General features: G+C 36.8%; 2 protein-coding genes across 2 annotated transcripts in view; one reads left to right on the forward strand and one right to left on the reverse strand.

Annotated features, from left to right (window-relative positions):
• Positions 1–1,691: 1,691 nt before the first annotated feature.
• On the reverse strand, positions 1,692–12,902 carry DUS4L (dihydrouridine synthase 4 like). The gene is given in 7 exon segments (XM_021673191.2): positions 1,692–2,315; positions 3,044–3,270; positions 4,327–4,449; positions 5,510–5,627; positions 8,026–8,147; positions 12,470–12,545; positions 12,548–12,902. Coding segments are annotated over 7 exon segments (951 nt in total). The 5' UTR covers positions 12,585–12,902; the 3' UTR covers positions 1,692–2,067.
• A 2,392-nt stretch (positions 12,903–15,294) lies between these two features.
• The window catches only part of COG5 (component of oligomeric golgi complex 5), a 364,197-nt gene continuing 357,225 nt past the window's right edge, over positions 15,295–22,266 (forward strand). Inside the window, exons 1-2 of the mRNA XM_064374523.1 lie at positions 15,295–15,410; positions 20,222–20,361. Coding sequence (XP_064230593.1) covers positions 15,317–15,410; positions 20,222–20,361 — 234 coding nt within the window. The 5' untranslated portion in view covers positions 15,295–15,316. The remainder of the gene's footprint in view (positions 15,411–20,221; positions 20,362–22,266) is intronic.

Genomic DNA, 22,266 nt, shown 5'->3' on the forward strand with positions numbered 1-22,266 from the left:
GTCACGTCCTCCCTCTATGGTGGGAACTGTTTGTGTCCAGAATTAAGCTATATTTAATAAAGGGCCAGGATGCGGTGTCCTGCAGCGTTTTGTTCTGGAGAAGGTAGGAGCAACGGTAGCATCACAACATACTCCGTAGGTGTTCTGTTCCCATCCGCGGGCTAGGAAGAGGCAGTAAACTTCAGGGTGGTGGTTGGGGACTGGCAAGAAAGGTGGGTATGCTGATATTCTTTCAATTACTGTTTTTCAGCTTTTCACATTGTGCGTATACATTTAAATTGTTGAGTTTTTTTCAATATTGACAATGTATCAGGAATGTAAATCAAAGTACTATCCTGGTGACAATTATCTGGGGAATAGTAAACAAATGCTGAAAATATATTATTATAGAATATAATACATTCAAAAACACATTTAAGTTCATGCTTTTCCCTAATTATCACAAATATTCTTGATCACATGTAACAGAAAAAAGTAGAAAAAATAGACTTTGAACATAAATTAACCATAAGGAAGGTACTTTTTTGTTTTTTTTATTTTTTTTTGAGTTGGAGTCTCCCTCTGTCGCCAAGGCTGGATTCTGGTGGCGCAATCTTGGCTCGCTGTAACCTCTGCCTCCCGGGTTCAAGGGATTCTCTCGCCCCAGTCTCCTGAATGACTGGAATTACAGGCGCCTGCCATGACACCTGGATAATTGTTGTATTTTTTAGTAGGGATGGGGTTTCACCATGTTGCTCAGACTGGTCTCGAACTCCTGGACTCCAGTGATCTGCCCGCCTCAGCCTACCAAAGTATTGCGATTACAGGTGTGAGGCACCGCTCCAGGAAGTTCCTTTTCATCAAATGTGTTAGAACTTCTTGCCCATCCACACTGGTTCCTTCCAAACACTGAGCACATTACTCTAGGGATGATGCTGTGCTCACACCAGTAGGGTAATTCAATTCAGAGTTCTGACCATACCTATTTTGTACAGTATTCATAGAAAATGAAAAAGCCAGTTATCTTAAAAAAAAAAAAAGCATTAACTGAAAAGTGAAAAGAGTGTACCAAGGAAAAAAGATGGCACCACAGTGCTTATGTTAAAATGGATTCATTCAATATTCCCAAACATGAATTAAAGTTTTACATAATTGTTTCCTTATAACAGTTTTCATGTTGGCAATATAAAATAATACTTTAATTATGAACTGTTTTATTTCAGTCTAAGATACTTAATTCTTGCAATGCATGCCCACTGATAACAAAATCTGTTAATAACACTCCCAAACCATGACTTTAAAGTCAATTGCTGGGAGGCATAAAATAACATCATCAAACACAGAATATGTAAATTAGGTTTTAAAATTAAAAACAAAACCTAGTTACTATTCTCTAGGAAATATTTCAAGTATATAATCATCTCCAGTTTGGCTATCAAATTTCTTATACTTAAGATATGGTGGATTGCAGTTAATTTTATCTTTTTAGGTAGCAGTTATATTTATCAAGCTTTCACTCTTCGGAGGATCTAGAAGTTTTGAAATGTACCAAATGTAATGTCATCAACCAATTGGAATTTTTAGTAAGTTCTGAGTGCAATTCTACTCAGAATTTTTGGTTCTTTTTCATTTTGGATGGATGTTGATATTTGTTCCACCACTTTTTTGCACCTGCATACTTCTTGTTAACTTACAGATACTATGAGCCATACTTAGTATTAAAATAAATTTTATTTAAAAATGTTAACATGAGAAAACATGACTCCTTTAGGAGAAAATTCCCACTCCACCCATCCCCAAATATCTACATAACAGGATTCAGAACAATATTTGTCAGTGTTTGCCTAGGATGATCAGGATGTTTTAACCACTGGGAGTTTTCTTTAAACTGTAAATTTCTGGGTTTACTCCAGATCTACCGAATCAGTATCTATGAGGGTGGGGTGTAGGACTGATTTTAAAAAAATGCTCCCAGGGATTGTTTTTATACTAACATTTGAGAGCTACTAGTTTAAGGTACAAAATATGATGTTCTGTTGTTTCACTGTAGGTCTAAAAGTATATATTAAAATTATTTGGGAAGTCTAGTCAAACGCCATAATGGTCTGTAAGGTAATCTATGATTGCTGATGTGCTTGACAGAGCATTAAATATTCTTTTTTCCTGCCTTGAAGTTATCTTTTCCATCATATACATTAAATGTTGGTGGAAACACATGTAAGGAGTCCCGAGTTCAAGAGCAATGTCAACCCAGTCCCAGATGCATTTCAGTGGGGTTTCCTCATATCCAGCAAACATGGCCGGGTTTGCTAAAAGTCCTCTTGCAACCATCACACCTACAAATTAAAACACACCATATTTGTCCATACATTAAGAACCCATGGTTATTAGTTCAAGCTCAATGAAGCAAACAGAATATTATTTTAAAAGTATTATTACAAGGTTTTAAAATGACTTTATTACACTAGTATGTTTAATTCAATTACAAAAGAATTAATTTTGGTACCTTTTGTAAACCAGAAAAGCTTAAATGTACTTACTTATAGAAATCTTTATTTTTTAAAGATTTCTTCCTTAAACAATGGGTCTTTAGTTTTTCTTTAGGGTAAATCTAGATTGTCATAAATTGGGCTGCTTAAAGTTCAGTTTATCTATATTCTCCCTCTTAGCAATCATAGGGCTTGGCATGCCAATAATTTAAGGGAATAGTGAAACTGCATAGCAGTTCTGGGATTCATTTGGCTCTTAGCATTCTTGAGTTCACTTACTCCCATTTCTAGGTGCTTTATTTTACTAGTAGGCTATCTGGAAAATTCTTCACTGGTCACTAGATATGATGGTGTCAGAAAAGTAACTGAATTAATCTACCCCAGTAAAGATAATCCGTATTTTTCTAGGTAGAAAAGTTAACATTATTTCAATAAATCACTTAGCTTAAATCAGTTCATTGGGAAAATATGGCTTAATGTTAAAGAAAATGAATAAAAATTGAATTAACATTACTTCCCCACTCTGGTTTCTTCCCCTCAATTAAAAGACAAAAATCCAAGTATTTATTTCTTACCATCTGTCCCAGTAATCTGCCACACATTTTCTGCTTCCTTTAAGCTTCTGATATCTCCATTAGCAATTACAGGTATAGACATACTTTCTTTAATTATTTTAATGGAATCATAGTGCACTGGCTGATGTCTTTCTTCAACAGTTCTTCCATGGACTGTAATCCATGAAACTCCTGTTGCTTCAGCCTTTCGACAAAGATCTACAGTTCTTTTAAGGTCATCATGGATCCTACAATTTCAAAATTACATTTATCTGTTCACAGCACACAAATCTTAATGCTAACATTAACTGACTAAACTCATATTTTATCTGTTAGTTAGCTTTGCTATATTATAATATTACTCCATCATTATCAGCAAGGTTTTCTTCAGGGATCAGTTCCTGCCAAAGTCCTCAAATTTAGTTGTCTCACTATTGACAACATAGGACAACAAACAAGTTTTATCTTAGACCTAGTTCTTCTATGTTTTGGCTTTGATAAACGAAAGCACCATCAAAGTACTGTCATAGATGAATTGAAACCTTAATATTTGCTGTGCATTCCCCCATCCCCAAAGGGAAGAACATAACATTTCATCTTGAAATATATTTTCAGGCTGGACATGGTGGCTCACTCCTGTAATCCCAGCACTTTGAGAGGCTGAGGCAGGTGGATCACTTGAGGCCAGAAGTTCAAGACTGGCCTGGCCAACATGGTGGAACATCCTCTCTACCTAAAAATACAAAAATCAGTCAGGTGTGGTGATGCACACCTGTAATCCCAGCTACTTGAGAGGCTGAGGCATGAGAATCACCTGAACCTGGCAGGCAGAGGTTGCAGTGAGCCAAGATCATGCCACTGTACTCTAGCCTGGGCAACAGAGTCAGACTCTGTCTCAGAAAAAGAAATATGTTTTCAATTTGTCACAGAAAAATGGATTCCAAGTTTATTTCTTTTTATTGTGAAATTTTAGTGCAAATGTTTTTCCTATTTTCTAAACGTGGCACCAGGAATGTTTCTTAACATTAATTAAATACTACATGGAAAAAGTTGAAAGTCTGGTGAAACTTATAATAAAGAGATGCTCTAATTTTTGTTAAAAGTACAAAGACAAAGTTTTTTTAGGACTATAAATGAAAATTATAGTATATATTATTTTACTAAATGTCTTATTTCAACATTTCCATACACCAGCAACAAATTTATTTAGGATAGACACTCGCAACAACATCAGACAAAAGGAATAATCTTTTATTTCCTAAGTAACAAATCATCTTATCAATAGATTGAAATATTATCTTTACCTTATTTTAATAGAAACTGAAAATCCAGGGTTTTCCACTTGATTTCTTACTTGTGTCACCATGTCTCGAACAAGCTCTGGCTTGTTTATTAAGCAAGCCCCATAACCTTCTGCCATTGCCCACCTTTATAAAGCAAACACAAGAACAAGTGAATTACAAATAAATGGAAGAGAAGACAAAATTCTGAAAGCACTGAAATGGAAGTGCATCCATTTCTCTAGTGATCTGGAATAGAAGCAGATTTTAAAAATTCATAGACCCAACATTCTAAGTGGATCAATGTAAAAGTAGGAAAACATGTTGCCAGATCAAAAAGTACTTAAGAGAAATGGTTTTCAAGGATAAGTGAGAATATTAAGTTAAAAGTCATTCAAGCAAAACAGGTTTAAGTATTTGAAATAATTAATTGCAATTACTTCAGATTTTAAAAATTCCAAATTTGACGTTTATTGCGCATAACAAGAGGTTTTATTAGTCTCAATAGTAGAAAGATATTTTTGGCTTACAGCATTCCAATACCACTAAACAGCTTATTTAACTCTCCTAATGAGTATACAAGTATGTCCAATCTGGTTTGGATTACACTATACTTAACAATTTTGCTTTTATTCTTTGGACACATTTTGAATTACTGATAGATAATCTACTATAGTGCCAGTACAGTAGAAATATTATTGTCAAATTAAGTACATCCTATCAACACCTAGTTACCTAAACCCAAGCAAATAACTGTAGTATAGAAAGAAAAGGTGATTTAAATAAGGTATTTTTATAAGAGGAATTAGGAGAAAATGTGCTGATTTCCTAGGTCAAACAATCTGTTTTCAGAGCAAGTATATCTGACAAGACAGTAAAAATACATTTTAGGGACTGCTGAAAACATTAGATTCTCATATAACTACTATGGATGAGATTCAAGGCGCAGCCACATAAAAATTCTAGTGGTGAGGGGAGACAAAACACCCTTCAAAGGTCTATACGTGGTTTCAGTCATCAGAAAAGAGCTTTGAATTCATATTCCTAAATTATATTTCCCTGTATTTTCTTCTTTCTTGTTTTGAGCCCTGGTGCTGTAACTCTATTTTCTTTTTAATTTTTGGAAAACTAGAAAGATATTTTACCATGTTCACATAGTTTTTTTTCTAATCTTTTGGAAAATTCTTCCAACTTCTTTGAGCTTTACCTCTGAGGGCAACCACAGTTAATGTCTATTCCATTCGCATAAGGACTGACTATACGAGCAGCATCAGATAAAAGTCTTGCATCGTTAGCAGCAAACTGAACAATCAATGGGCAATCACCTGATAAAATGAATAGCTCAATATTAAAATTCACAGGAAAAAAACATACACACACACCTCAAACTTTAATATTCGTATAGGATAAAATAACAGTAGCAATTTTTAGCCTAAGAAGCATCTGTCCAAATAAAAGAACCTTAAACAATTTAAAATATTTTAAATTAAAAGCAATTTATACTCAGTAAAAAATTTAAACAGTACAAAATTTGATAAACGAAAACAATTCTAACATTTTTGACAAAAGAGACCCTCTTCTCAAAGGTGAGAATTAGTTTGTTGCCTTCCAGAACAAGTTTTGTATACCTGTAAAATCTAAACAAGTGTGAACTTTCTATAAATACCACTATGCCTACTGTTCCATTCTTTCCTGATACATCTGGGAGACATACTCAGACCTATTTTTTTCTTTATAGTGGGATATTCCACTGTGTAGATGGACCATACAGTGTATTTTTATACTGTTTCACATTCTCTGAGTAAATTCATAGGAGAATTGTTAATAGGCATTTAACATATAACATTGTGATAGATTTCACAGAATTATCTTCCAAGGTTTACTAATATAGACATATACCAATATGGATAACAGTTCTTGTTTCCTCACAACTTATCCTACAGTGTATATCCAACATTTGTATATTTTAATTTGTGAGCTCTCTTCATATTCTTTGAATTTTTCTATATAAAATTTTTCCATTAGTTCCTCCTTCTGTTATAAAACAAAGAAATTAGTATTGCTACCAATCATGTGTTACAAATATTCTTGGCAGTTTTTTGTCTTTGAGTATATTTGTGCTTTTACATATAAAGGTTTAAATTTTTTTTTTTTTGACAGTCTCACTCTGTCCCCCAGACTGGAGTGCAGTGGCAGTCTCAGCTCACTGCAACCTCTGCGTTCCAGGTTCAAGTGATTCTTCTGCCTCAGCCTCCGAAGTAGCTAGGATTATAGGTGCCTGCCACCACACACAAACTTTTTGTATTTTTAATAGAGACAGGGTTTTGCCATGTTGCCCAGGCTAGTCTTAAACTCCTAACCTCAGGTGATTCACCTGCCTCGGCCTCCCAAAGCACTGGGATTATAGGTGTGAGCCACTGCGTCTGGCTTAAAGGTTTCAATTTTAATATAGCCAAATGTATTAAAGCTTCCTAGGTTTTAAAGAATATATTTTTCTTATCCTTGGGTCAGTATTATAAACTCTGTTAGATGTATTTCAACATTTCTTTTGAGGAGTACTTGCATGAGATTCACTGGGTGTTTATAAAAATGCAGATTTCTGGGCATCATCCTAGTTACACTGATTCAAGATTTCTATAGCAATCCACTGATTCACAGGATTATGATGGTTTAGGAGAATCTGCTTTATTCTTTATGGAGATGTAAGGTGCTTTTCCTTTTGTGACTCAAGAGAGTTACAGAATTTCAATTTAACAACCATTTATTGGTTGAATATATTTCCAACACAGTACTAGATTCTGAGGATACAAATCAAGCTATTTCTATAGCTACAGCCCTCAAGGAGGCCAGAATCTAGTGGGAGAAGCAGGCACATAGAGAGGAAATCATAATGCAACAGGATTAAGTGCATCATAAGAGCCTGTGCTTAGGAGGGAGGACGTGAGTAGAGGATGATTAAAAAAAAAAGATTCATGGCTACAAACATTGAGAGCTGCATTAAAAAACATAAACTATAGTTTGCCACAGAGAGAGGGGTCTGGTGTGAGAAGACAGGGTATGTTCAAGGACTTAAAATAATTTAAGAATTTTGAAGGATAAAGTCAGTGGGTTGTGGGGAGAAACTGAAGGAAGGTAAGGTTGCAGAAGATGTATTCAGAGGTCGGATTCTGAAAATCTGTGTATTATCCTCAGGTGCTGAAATTTTAGTCTTGAAGCCAGTAGTTCTCAATCTTTAACAAGCTCAGAATTACCTGGAGGGGTTTTCAAAACACAGATTGCTGGACCACATAGCCAGAATTTCTGATTTAGTACACCTCTAAATCTCCATTTCTAACAAGTTTCCAGATACTGATGCTGCTGGTCTGGGGATCACACTTTGAGAACAATGAGAGAAAACTTTACATTTTCAATAGGTCACTTTGGTCTCTTTGGAGGATAGTTTGGAATGGTACCAGATTACGGGCAGTGTGACAGGAATCCATTCTAATAGCCCCAGTGAGAGGAGAGGGTTTCAAAGTGACCTTACGCTTTGATATATACACTGATAGTTTACAAGGCATTCAGTAATAACATTTAAAAAAAAATACTTATTAAAAACACGAAAGAACTAAAGTTTTTAATATAAAATCTCTAAATTGTGTTGTCTCTGATTAGACAAGATAGTTGAGTTTGTAATAAATTTAAAAAGTTTTACAAAGTCAATACACTATGGGTTTCACATACCTTGGTTTGTGGTAAATTCACTGTCTCTGGCCTTTATAGATTTGACAAAATCAGCAGCAACTATCATTGGTGTGTAACACAGATCACAACTGTATTTTCTTACTAGTGTCCTAAAAGCCAACCTGTGAGCATATAAAACTTTAATTATGCATTTAGAAATACCACAATCATATTTTTAATTCATTGTTAAATATCAGAAAAAGTTCTACCTATGGGGAGATGGAGTAGATATACCTTTCCCTATTCTTTTTGCTAAGAATTACTAAAAACCCTGGATATTATATATAAAACAAACACAAGAAAATTTTGAAAGGTGAAGAAAAGATGGCCAGACAGGCTGAGGACCTGAGGAATGACAGGGTGTTGAGTTCTCTGGGTTTTATTCTTGTCTCAAATATCCTAGACTTGAAGAAGCTGGCTACCTGGAAACAACAATGGATGCAGACAAAACCAGATCCAACAAAAGCCTTCTCTAACCAAAGGACCAGGAAAATGTTCTGTCTGACCTAGTAAGATAGAAAACTTTTAGACAGTTCTACTCCAGCCAAATACTGTAGAAAAAGCTATGGCTTTATCTCCATTAGCAAAGCCCAAGTGGGACTCCTAGACTTCTACTTTCCCAAGGCTGTAACAAGGTGCTCCAACATTCTACTGAGATGATGTGTGAGAAGGCCAGGTAAGGATCTGAAACTTTCATCTCTGGTGACAAGCGAGGTCACGCCCAGCCCAGTGATATTAGTGGAGGCCACAAGAGGAGTGTGGAGTTCCATGCCTGCCAGCAGTGATGAAGCACTCTTCTTCCTCCCTGCTTGGGGTGGTATCAGAGGAAGCCTAGTGGAGAGCCAGGACTTTCATTATTGCCCAGCATACATGAGGCTACCCTAATCATGGGGAACTGGAATTCTCACCCCCTACCAAGCAGTAATGAGGAGCTCCTCACCCACGAGATGTCAAAGGAGGCCAAATGGAGAACCTGGACTTCTATCAGATAGTAATGAGGTGGCACCACTCCCCTACATCATTCCCTGCTGGAGTGTTGTCAGAAAAAAGCCAGTTAAAACAGAAGATTCAATATTTAAAATCAGTTCATGTAATTCATCATATTAACAGGCTAAGTAATAAAAATTACATGATCATATAGGTGCAAAAAAAAGCATTTGACAAAATATACTCATTCATAGTAATAATAAAAAGAAACAACCCTAACTCTTAGAAAACAAGAAACAGAGGGAACCTTTCTCAGTTTAATAAAGTACATCCACAAAAAATCCTACAGAACACTTTTGCCCTAGACAGGAACCAGGCAAGCAAGTCTGCTATTATCACCCTTATTCAACACAGTGCTGAAACTTCTAGTCAGTGCAATAAGGCGTGAATAAAGAAGCAAAAGGCACATGATGGAAAGGAAGAAATCCAACTGTCTTTATTTGCAGATGACATGGTTGTTTATATAGACTCTCAAGGAATTTACAAAAAAACTAAACCAACAAGTGAGTTTAGCAAGTTTGCAGGCTATCAGATCAACAAAAATCTATTTCTATGTGCTAGCAATAAACACATGAACACCAAAAATTAAATATTCTATTTACAATTGCTCAAAACAACCGGGTGTCTTACAAAACATGTATAGGACTTGTATGCTGAAAACTACACAATACTGATGACAAAAATAAAACAAAATTTCAATCAATGGAGAGATACATTGTGTTCATGGATAGGGAGATTCAACATAGTAAGGAAGTCAATTCTTCCCAAATTGATGTATAAGTTTCACACAATTCCAGCCAGATTTTTTGCAGACATAGACAAGGTCATTCTAAAATTTGTTTGTAAAGCAAGCGAATAGCTTTACATATTGTTTTAGAATAGCTAACACAATTCTGAAAAAATAAATTTGGAAGAATCAGTCTACCTGATTTTAAAACATATTATAGAGATATACCGTAAGACTGTGTGGTATGGGTGGGGGAAAAGACACAAGATCAATAGAACAAAACAAAAATGCTGATTTCTCACAAAGAATTAAATGGAGAAATAGTATTTATCTATTTATTTATTTATTTGAGATGGAGTTTGTTTTTGTCACCCAGGCCGGAGTGTGGTGGCACGATCTCAGCTCACTGCAACCTCCGCCTCCTGGGTTCAAGAGATTTTCCTGCCTCAGTCTCTCAATAGCTGCGACTACAGGTGTGCGCCACCATGCTTGGCTAATTTTTGTATTTTTAGCCGAGACAGGGTTTTACCATGTTGGCCAGGCTGGTCTTGAACTCCTAACCTCAAGTGATCTGCCCACCTTGGCCTCCCAAAGTGCTGAGATTGGGATTTGGTGGTGTGAGCCACCACACCAGGCCGATAGCCTTTCAAAAATGGTGCTGGAGTAATTGGACATCCATAGGTATAAGAAAAAAAAAAAAAACACCCAATCTAAGCCTCACACCTATATAAAAATTTATGCGCAACTGATCATGGACTTAAATGCAAGACATAAAACTATAAAACGTTTAGGGAAAAAAACTTAGGAGAAAATATTCAGCATCTGGAGCTACATAAAGTTTTCTTATACTTGACATCAAAAGCACAATTTACAAAAGGAAAACATTGATAAATTATAGACTTCATTAAAATGAAACTTTTGTTCTACAAAAGATCCTGTTAAGAGGATGAAAAGACAAGCTACATCCAGGGAAAAAATATATATGCAAATCACGTATCTGACAAAGCAGTAGAATATGTATCTACAGTATATAAATAACTCTCAGTACTCAATAGAAAACAAGAAAACAAAGTGACAAAAACGTTTGAATAGATATTTCTACAAAGACGACATACAAATGGCCAATAAACACACAAAAAGATGTTCAGCATCATTAATCATTAGGGAAATGTAAATTAAAACTGCAGTGAGATACCACTTCATACCCATTAGGATGACTATAATTTAAAAAACTCCCAGAACATAACAAGTGTTAATGAGGATGTAGAGAAATTAAAACTCTTGTGCACTGCTGGTGGTAAGGTAACATGATGCAGCTGCTATGGAAAACAGTATAGCAGTTGCTCAAAAAATTAAACATAGAATCACCATATGTTCCAGCAATTCTACTTCTGGGCACATAGCCAAAAAGAATTCAAAGTAGGGTCTCAGAGACCTGTTGTGAACCATGAGTATTTCTATATGAGTATTTGTATACCCATGGTTCATGACAGTATTATTTGCAATAGCCAAAAGGCAGAAATTATCTTATGTTCTATAAACAGATGAATGGTTATCAACAGATGAATGGATAAACAAAATATATATATAATGGAGTATTATTCAGCCTTAAAAAAGGAAGGAGAGTCTGATATATGCTACAACATAAATGAACCTTGAGGATATTATGCTGCATAAAGTATTAGCAAAATAAATCTAGTTTCGAACAAATACTGTATGATGAGACTTATTTGAGGTACCTAGAGTAGTAAAATTCATAGAGGGAGAAAGTAGAATAATGGTTGCCAGGAGCTGCTGGGGGGAACAGTGGAATGGGGAATTATAGTTTATTGTGTATAGAATTTCCATCTTCTTTTTTTTTTTTTTTAGTAATTCTTTTTTTTTTTCCTTTTTTTTAATTGCATTTTAGGTTTTGGGGTACATATGAAGAACATACAAGACTGTTGCATAGGTGCACACGTGGCAGTGTGATTTGCTGCCTTCCTCCCCTTCACCTATATGTGGCATTTCTCCCCATGCTATCCCTCCCCAACCTCCCACCCCCCGCTGTCCCTCCCCTATTTCCCCCCAACAGACCCCAGTGTGTAGTGCTCCCCTCCCTGTGTCCATGTGTTCCCACTGTTCAACACCCGCCTATGAGTGAGAATAGAATTTCCATTTTCTAAGATGAGAAGAGTTTTAGAGATCAGATGCACAACAATGTGAATGTACTTAACACAATTGAACTGTACTCTTAAAAATGATTGTGAGATAAATTCTATGTTATGTATATAACAAAACTTTTTTTAAAAAACAACACAATAGTAAAATAGCAAACAATCCAATCAGAAGATGAGCAAAAGATAAAAAGAAACATTTCTTCAAAAACTGAACACACAACTACTATGGGACCTAGCAACTGTACTCCTATTTGTCCCAAGACTTAAGTTCACATAAAAATCTATACATCAATGTTTATATCTATTTAATATCCACTATATACTTACAGGTAGGAGTTACAACCACCGCCATTTTTATAAGTACAAAAAGTGCAGCTCAGAGAAGTTAATAGTTACTCAGGGTCACATATATACTAGGCAAGTAGTAGCATCATGACTAAATTCTAAATCATAATTCCAATGCTAGGAGTTTGAAGATCCCATTTGGTGGGTGGTCTTACAATACTTTAAAAAAGTTAGAGGATAAAAGGGAAATTTCATCTTTGTTCATTAACCATTTAGCAATACTTACTTTGAATATCGAACCATCGGAGCACAGACTTTTACCAGCTGTCCAGAATGAAACATTTCTATGGGATCTTTTTTCTTTCTTGACATATTGTAGTTTGTATGCAGTCACTCTTCATTAATACAGATTTGTTTCAAATCTGAAAAAGACAGTAAGCTTGTATAGAGAAAATATGCTTTCACTATGTTAATTCCATTCTAACAATTTCCACTACCAACAACATGTATTTTTCATCAGGCTTGTGAGGTCAGAAATTTTTTTATTAATAGCTTCTTTTCACAGTAGCCAATACGATGCTATAGAATGCTGCCTCTATTTATAAGATAAATAAATGTGGAAAACTACACAAGATAGTGGTGAAAAAAACAAGACGTAGAAAACAAGATTTTTTTCCTAGTTTACCATGTTGTAAGTTTTCATGTTATTTAAAAATTTTTCACATTACTTTGTTGGGATTGGTAAACCAAGAAATTTGGTTTGAATTATTTTCTATATAATACTCTATATGACTGGCATTTTGAAATATCTTGTTTTATTCAGGAAAGTTAAATGGCATTTATAGAGCAACTCTAACTAGTCAGTGTTTCAAAAGATATCCTGATGTTTTTATTCTAATTCTTGAATCCTGTTCTATCTGTGAATCAGAAGATAAGCATTTATTTTTAAAAATTTTAATGTGGTATTATCAAGTGAAAATTTCAACTATAATCCTATAATTGCATTGTAAATCATTTTTATACCCCAAGAGGTACAGGTACAAGTGATGAAATTACAGAGTTTATAAATGTTTTATATTTGCTATACTTAAAATCCTACCATATCACAGTGTTGGCTACTTTTCATATTCCAGTTTTTGGCCTTAGTAACTTAGTAAAAAGAAACAGGTATGTCTGAAGGAAAAATGAAGCAGAAAAAAAAAAATAAGAAGAATCAGATATGGGGCAACTTTAGAATGGTCTAATTGCTCAAACTTTCGAGTCTTTAACCTTTGGGCAAGGAGTTGAAACTAAAAACAGCCAAGGTACTTAAAAATGTCAGCTCTTGCAAGAAACTGCTGGAAGCACCAATATTTAAGTAACAGAGGAAAAGGGGAGAGCAAAAGAGACTAAAGATGAACTTTGGAGCAGGGAGGAATAAACCTAAAGAGTGATACTCAGAAACCAAGAGAGAGAGGCTGCAGTGAGCCATGATCGTGCCACTGCACTCTAGCCTGGGTGACAGAGCTAGACCCCATCTCAACAAAACAAAACCAACAGTAGCTTTCAACCTTAGTTGTACATTATAATAACCTGAGCAGCTTTTAAGAATCAAGATGCCCAAAGCCATACCCTAGACCAATTAAATCCAAATCCCTTGGCTCAGGTGCAGGCATCAGTGTTTTGTTTAAAGCTCTTCAGGTGATTTCAATGAGCAGCTAAGCTTGGAACTACAGGAATAGGTAAATCCAAAGATTCCATAGCACCTGGTACAATTGTTTGTTTAAATGGGTTTCTAACTTACTTATTGGCTCCTTTTACAGTATGGATTGAGCCTTGTATTTGTAAACTCGTGAGTATGCGGAGTGGGAGGGGGAGTGTCAAAACTTTCGCTGTATCAATTATCACTCTTCTAAATCTTCCACTGTGGGGAATAAAAAAGCCAAGGGAGGAAAAACAATCCCTATTTCACAGATAATCAATGAATCACTCCTATTCCCATCATGACTGAGATTTAACATACTAGGGAAAATCCTGAGACAAAGTCAAGAGAGCATAATGCAGTGTAGCATAACACTTGCTTACCTGCGGTGTTATGAGTATGAAATGCATTTAGATTTATAAAATACTTAGAACAGCGTTAAGCACAGGATAAATAATACGACCTTTTTGAAACAGAATGTAGAAAACCACGTAGCTCTGGAATTGGACAAAATTGGATTCCTGGATACATACCTATTGTACAAATGGAAAAGTCATATGACAGCTTCTTTTTGCTTAGAAGCTTAAGACTTTATTGCATAGTTGTGGTTGACTGATCCTGTTAAATTATCAGTATTTATCTTAGAAGAAAGAAATCTAAGTCGAAAATGCGGATGTATTAGCAGAGAAGATATAATGGGAACCAACCTGATGCTCTCACAGCGTCAATACTGTTAAGTGAGATATGGGCAACCCACCAGTTTGCAATTAAGAAAAAGTCTGGCACGTGGCTCAAACTGCGAGGAAGAGGTAGAAAAGACAAAAGGTCAAACGTCTGGTGGGAAGGAAGGAGGGTAGAGACAGTGGTTTTATTTGTCCTTTTATGGTTCAGTCTTCCTTCTTCGTCGACTCTCCCTAATTCTCTTCACAGTTCATCCCCAGAAACTTTTCTTCCTAAGCATTTCCTGCGGGCTTTTATTACCCCAGGAGTGCCAATCAAGGCGTGGGACAGATAAAGCTATCTAGCAACTAACTCCTGACTCCTGTGAGTGTGGAGGGCAAACGAAGCTCCCTGAAAGCCCTGGTCTGCTCTCCTGCCTTACACCGCGCGGACCCTGTTCTGAGGTTTAATACTTGCTTCACAGATAAGCGCTGCGGCCACGTTCCGGCGCCCACCTTCTCCTTGGCCGGGGCACTAGCTGCTGCGGAGAGCGCCGGCCCAACAGCCTTAGCTCCCTCGGTGCGCTGGGCGCAGAGCACTGGGACCCTGGGAGCCCACTGCTCGAGTACCCACGCGGCTCCGAGCCAGGATTGGCCCAGTCGCAGCCTCAAAGTCAGTTCGCCGGGCCGGCATAGTACCACGGGTTGGCTAGGCGGGTGGCGCCGATATTCTGCGTCACCACCTGGGCGGGGCCGTTCTGCTGCTGACGACATCAACCCGGCACCTGCCAACATGGAAGGTGGCGACGGCAGCGTCGCTGTTGCTGGCCTCGGGGCTCGAGGCTCTGGAGCGGCTGCAGCGACAGTCCGGGAACTTCTGCAGGACGGTAAGGAGACGGGGTCCCACCAGGTGGTGGGGCTGCGAGGCTGCTCTGCTCCGCACCTGGGCAGCAAGGTGGACCCAACCCGTTGCTTTGCAGAAAGTTTTCCAGTCTGGACGTGACCACTCCCCTCCGCCCGGCCTCCAGTTGTGGGTACTGTTCTAGCCAACCTGTTTCCTCTGGGACTTGCTCCCTGTTTTCCAGTGTCTTGGGGACACCTGATTTTTGTTTGCTTCGCATTTGAACTCGACCCCGCCATGCCTCCAGCTTCCCTGAAGTTTCGGGAACCTAAACCCTGTGACCCGCGTTGGCAGCCACCAGCTGCTACAGCAGTTCTTGACGAAGGGGTGTAGCGTTCCAGCTCTTCAAAAGTATCTAGAACAGACGAAAGACGCATAATGAAATAGGGGCTTGTTTTAAAGTAGAACTGGAAATGCCCACTCTTTTAACAAATGAACTATACAGGTGACCCCTCTTGCAGGCTTTCCCCGCCCCCTCGTTCTCTTTATGAGGCAGTTATCCACAATGAGACATGAGGGAGGTTTCAGGGCATTCAGATTGGGATTAACAATTTATACAGAATCTAGCAGTCAGATTTATTGCTAGTCAGTTTGGAGAGAAGTTGCCCAAAATAAGAAAAGTTAAATATACTTGAAAAGCATATTCAGTTGTCAGTCCAGTTACTGTGTCCCGAATCTCTTTATCCTTCAAAATAAAGTTCAAATTTATAAGCATAAACATAAAATCCTTCTCACCTGTTCTTAATTTTTTCTCTAGTGGCCATCGCATTCTACCTTGTACTGAAATCATTTGTATACTTGTCTTAATCTTTTCTGTATTGTGAAATTTTTTTTATATATCCCACAATGTGAATAGCAGTATCTTGCGTACAGTAGGTGCAGAATGTTTTTTAAATTGAACGTTGCAGTTAGAAGCACATGCACACATTTGAAGACCCAAGTGGATAATAAATGCTGTAAAGTTCTAAATTACTGTTTATTTTCTCTGACTGTTGAATATTTTATTGTCGTCCTGAATTGCATGTCTTCTCATGATAACTTATGTACTTTAATCAAAACTAATGATGTTGTTTTCTGAACTATTTTGTGTTAGAAACTCTAGGTCAGGGTCTCTGTCTGATCCATCCTTGTATCTTAATTTAAATTCAGTTTAACCAAAAACTTGATTAAACGTTTTTAACGTTGACAAAGGGGTGTGATGTTCAAGTTTAACTAAAAACTGAATTTAAATTAAGATACAAGGCAGAGACCCTAATAAATTTGCAGCTGCTCCTGATACATGTGCAATTCTTGCCCTCAAGTAGTTTACCATCTAGTAGAGGAAATAAGTAGAACTGTAAAGGTAGGTGCTGTAATATAGTGATGTAAGATAGCAGTAGGATTGTGTATAAAGTAGAGCATTAATACAGAGGAGAATGATCACTGGGGGTTGGGAACAGGTTAGGAAATGTCAGAAAGGCTTTCTAGGTGGAGTTGTTTTAAAGTGTAGATAGGACTTCCCCAGGTGAACAGTGGAAGGGATAATACAGGCCAAACACTGGATATATGTTTCAGTAGGATGCATTTCAGGAATTGTAATCAGTTCTTGGAGGGTACGTAGTCTTCAATTCTGCCTTGTGCATTTTTCTTCTTGGTCCTCTGCTGTTCTCCACAGTAATATTTAAATATTCCTTACCCTTTTCACACCTCTCCCTCAAGCTCAACAAATGACTTTCTGCTTCCCTGGGGTTAAAAAAAGGATCCATCAGATGTGAACTTTCTCCATTTGTTGCCCATCAAACCTATAATTTTAACGTCAACCTAAAACTATCCCTTGCTCCTTCTTTCCCTTGCCTTTTCAATTACAAGAGACATGGAGTATGGAGTCTCTGCTCCTTTCTAAGGAGAGTCCCTCCTACTTTGCTCTGGATTTTTTTCTTCCGGTTTCCTAGGGACTCAGTCACCCTCAATCTATGTCATTGAAATAACTTTGCAAGGTTTCCAGTGACTTTCTTGCAGTTACGACAAATGGACACTTTTTTTGGTCCTTACCTTTAACTTGTAATAGCATTTGCTTCCTTTCTTGAAATACTTTCCTCATGTGGTTTATGGGTGCCGTGCGTTTTAAAAATTCTTAATTCTCTTAAGTGCTCTTTGCCAGTTTCCTGTAGATACTTGTCAGTTCAGTTTGTCCTGAATTAAGTGGTCTCTGTTGCCCTTCCCACCCCTAACTTTCCTGAGGAATTAAGTATTTCCAACAGAAACTGTGATTTACTATATCAGGGATTTGGCCAGTGACAGAGTATCCAGTTGATAGGCTTGGTGAGCACAGGTGCATGGTATGAAAATTGGTGAGGTGTTTCTGGTGTGCCTCCTATGGGAATGGGGATACTATGTTATATATTTCATCTCTTTAAGGGCTGTCAGTCCCCAAATGCCACATCCCATGGCCAGTATTCAACTTTCATTGTGTTTGATCTTTGGAAGCTCTATGACGCTACTACTACTTACTTTCTTTAAGCTATCCCTTCTTTTGGCTTTTGCCATTCCTTTTTGTTTCTCTTTATCCCTGAGCACTCTTTAGTTTCTTTGATAGCTTTCATTTTCTCTGTTCACCTCCAACTTTCCTGTCTTTCTCATTTTCCTTTTTGTGCATTCTAAAACTTTTTTGTCCTAAATTATCTGGTCTTTTCTGTGGTTTCAGTATGATCCTTACCTGTCTTCTGAACTATAAAACTATATTTTTAACTGCCTACTGGACATTTCTATCTTAATAGTTTTTATGATATGCTGTTCCATAACCTGTATGGACATTCCTATTTTGACAGTAAACAAGCATTGCTAGTTCTATAATACACATGAAAACCTACATATGAACAAATAGTACAAGTTCTAGATATGAAAAAATGAATTCTTTTTTTCTATCTTCTCTCATAATCTTTTCCTATGGTATTCTGTTATCTGTGTTTACTATGTTGCTAGATAAATGTGTGTTTCTTCCCCTTGTAAATTATGAATTCCTTGGAGGCAGAGGTTTGTTCATGTTCATCTTTGTATATTCAGTGCCTAGTGGTCTAACTTAATATAAAACTAAATTTCCTATATCAGTTACCTAAAGAAATTTGGGAATCATCCTTATTTGTTCTACCTAATCACCCATTTTCAGCTAAGCCCTACATCCTGTGCAATGTGAATATTTGTCAAATTTGTCACTTTGACATTCTTAGTGCCACTGTCTTATTCAGGCTTTCATTATGTCACTTAGGCTGTTATAGTACTTTACTGGCCTCTGTGGTTCCATTTCTTGGGTATACTGGTAAATTGGCTTTGTGGGAAAATAGAAAACGCCCTGATTTTGTAGTGTGTGCTGATTACTATGGTGTAAATACTCTGTCATGGATTTTAAGATATCTATGTGAAAGGTCAACTGGCTCACAGAATTGCTGAAAATGTAATAGTCGGCGCTCCAGAGCCACTAAGAGGCAACTTGAGCAAATTGCTGTGTGACTAATCCCTTTTCCATCTTCTATGCTGCTGCCAGGATTATTGTTCTGGAACACAAAGCCGATAGTGCAGTTTCTTGAGTTAAATGAGATATGGTTAAACATTTTGAATATCTTATAAACCACTTTTCAAACTGCCCTCCAACCTTTGGAACCACATCTGTCCTTCTTTACCATTTCTGCCCAGTATACATGTGCTATGATCTAGACACACTGAAATCAGTATTCCCCTTATTTCTCAAAATATGCCATGGCATTTGCTACTGCTAATCCTTCCTTTTGCCTGTAATGGCTTTCTTCATTTGTCTGGCTGACAGGGTCCTTAATTATGAGAAGCACTTGGAAATTAGAAGGAAATGTGGTTCTCAGAATTAAAAGTAGCCAAAGTAGCAGTTTCCTTTTTTCATTCCGCTACATTTTGAGAGTAATCAAGAGTATGAGCTTTTACTTTTTTTTTGTTATTGTTGTTACGAGAATGATACTATCAGCTGATGTATAGATTAGTTAATTCATGGAACCTGCCACTGGAGATAAGGTAGTAAACAAAACAAAGACCTTTTCCCCCCTCAGGGAGCATAATTATAGAGGATATAGACAATTTAGGTTTACTTATAAGTACTCTATTTTGCTTGTTTCATAATATCTCTCAGGGCAGTCTTACTTGTATCTACTGTGTCATTAGGAGATTTGGTAGGTGGTTACCTTGAGCTTATTACTTCTGGGTATCTATTATTTTTTCTTTTATTTCTTTCTTTGTTTCTAGGTATCTATTTTTATCTTTTAATTCTTTTAATTTATCTTTCATCCACAGATATGTGGATTTCTATGTTGAGGGATATCTTTTTAACATCTAGCATTACTTCTGTTTCCCATTTTTTAGGGGCCTATTTTAAACAGCTTTTCTTTCCATTAACATATTTTACCCATAAATCCTAAATTTTAGTTACACCTATAAATCTGTGCTTCCTGTTGTTATTAAAATTCCAGATTCAGTTTGCTGTAACAGTATTTATGCGTTGATCTAGAGCTATCTGAGGCCATAAATATTATATATATAGCCAATTTTCCTGTTGTCTTTTCATTGACAATGATCTTGTTTTCTTCGATTAGTAGTTATAGCTTGTACTTATGTTTTTAATCTCTTTCTCAATATTGTACTTCCTTTTGAGTCATGATAAACATTAAGCATTAAGCAGTATAGCGGAGTGGTTCAGAGTATGGGATTAAAATATGTTAATTATAATTTTTCTGTTGTTTAATAATTGGTTTAGTATAGGGTATTTACGGACTTTTCCTTATTTTTCCTCCAATCCAGAGTGTTATAGTGACTTTTTAAATGAAGACTTTGATGTAAAGACTTATACTTCTCAATCTATTCATCAAGCTGTAATTGCTGAACAACTAGCAAAGCTTGCCCAAGGAATCAGTCAGTTGGACAAAGAACTGCATTTACAGGTAATTCTGATCTTCAGGGTCCCTATGGATTATTCAGCCTAAAGTCATAATTTAGCATTTTTGTAATCTTATTAAATATAAATGCATATTGACATGAACAAGTGCATCCTTACCAGTGTGACTTATTTTTCAAAGTAAATATTTGAAGTTTTCTGTAAACCCTTTTTGTTAGTTGAAAAACTAATATACCACTTCATCAAAGCCTTTCATTTATACTTCCTGTTCCCCAACTTAACTGATGTGCAACGAATATAGTGGGCAAAAAATTGGATGTGTTTGATAAACATAATGGAAAATGGAATTTTGGAATTAATATGAATAAGAAAAATTGGGATGTTATATTGGCAAGTCATACTTTATAAGCACGAAGTGTAGCATTTGCTGAAATTACAGAAAGTTGATAAGTGTTACTGTGAGTAGGATGCACTATGAGATGTTAGGAGATGGGTCCTAATTTCAGCTGTGCTGTTAACTGACTTTAATATCACTTAGTGTCTTTGAGTCTTGCTTTTTTGTTTGTTTTTTCATCTATCAGATGGGTTGAAATAAGCAAGAGGGAGAGGAGATTGTAGTAGATAACTTTGAAGATTCCTTCCTCTCCTAAAATTCTGTAATTTTTATAGGGTGATTTTATGTATAATTTCTAGTGTTGCCTTTGATTGAGTAGGTATTGAATACGTAGTTCAATGAATGAACAATGTATGAAACAGATCGTTTACCAGGAAACATAGATTTGGTATAACCTGAGACATATCCACTTGATCTTTTTTGTGTTTTAGTTTCTTTGAGTGGATTAGATAGGACTGGGATGACTTCTAAGGTCATTTTAATTTTAAACTTCTGATTATATATAATTTGATTTCAATCTTTATTGACAGATGTTTAGAAAACACATTTAATTGTCAAGCTTTCGGTTGGACTGTGAGGATAGCCAAATAAATAGAATACGTTTCTTGGCTCTCCAAGGACCCACAAACCAGTGGCAGACATAGACAGAAATAATGGCAGACAAATGAGGCCTGTTTTAAATAGATTAGTGTAAGTTGTTTATGGGAGCGTGGGAGAATGTACTCAGTTCTGCCTAGAGTTCTGAGGGGATGGCTTTTTGCAAGAGCCAACTGAAATTCTTTCAGTCCTTTTATGCTTGGTATTTCCCTTATTCCTTGTATGCAGTATCTTCTCTGCAAAAATCAATAAGAACTTACAATGTATTTACCATTTCTTAGAGGGAAGAAGTTATAGTAGCCTAGGATGTGAGATAGAGGAAGTCTCTAAGTCCCAGTAGTCTATATCAGTGAAATGACTAAATTGTAAAAGATTTTCTGTTAGGGTTTAGCACAGGAACTAGAAATCACTTTAGGTATTTAGAGCAGAAAGACACTTTATACAGGGAGTTTGGATGCTTACAAAATTGTTGGGTGAATAGCTAGTGGACGGAGTTAAAGAAACTACCACAGATGCAATACAGAGGCCTGGAAGTACCTTCTCTTACCACCCATGCCAGTGCTAAAATTCTGCTTCTAGATACCTGATCACTAAATGCTGGTGTGGTCAATGTGGTTCTCTTAACTGTCTCTAAATTCTCAGGTCTCAGGATCTTTATTACAAGCTGAAACAATAAGCTTCCCCCCGCCCCTCCCCCCCCACCCCCCCGCGCCCTTCTCTCTCTCTCTCTCTCATTTTTTGAGACAGAGTGTTACTTTGTCACCCAACCTGGAGCGTAGTGGTGAGATCTCGGCTCACTGCAACCTCTGCCTTCCCAGTCAAGTGATTCTCCTGCCTCAGCATCCTGAGTAGCTGGGACTACAGGCATGCACCACCACATGTGGTTAATTTTTTTGTATTTTTAGTAGAGACAGGGTTTCATCATGTTGGCCAGGCTGGTCTTGAATGCCTGACCTCAAA

This window comes from Aotus nancymaae, unplaced genomic scaffold (genome assembly GCF_030222135.1).
Source record: "Aotus nancymaae isolate 86718 unplaced genomic scaffold, 86718_ANA_hifiasm-v0.15.2.pri h1tg000002l, whole genome shotgun sequence".
NCBI classification, from domain to species: domain Eukaryota; kingdom Metazoa; phylum Chordata; class Mammalia; order Primates; family Aotidae; genus Aotus; species Aotus nancymaae.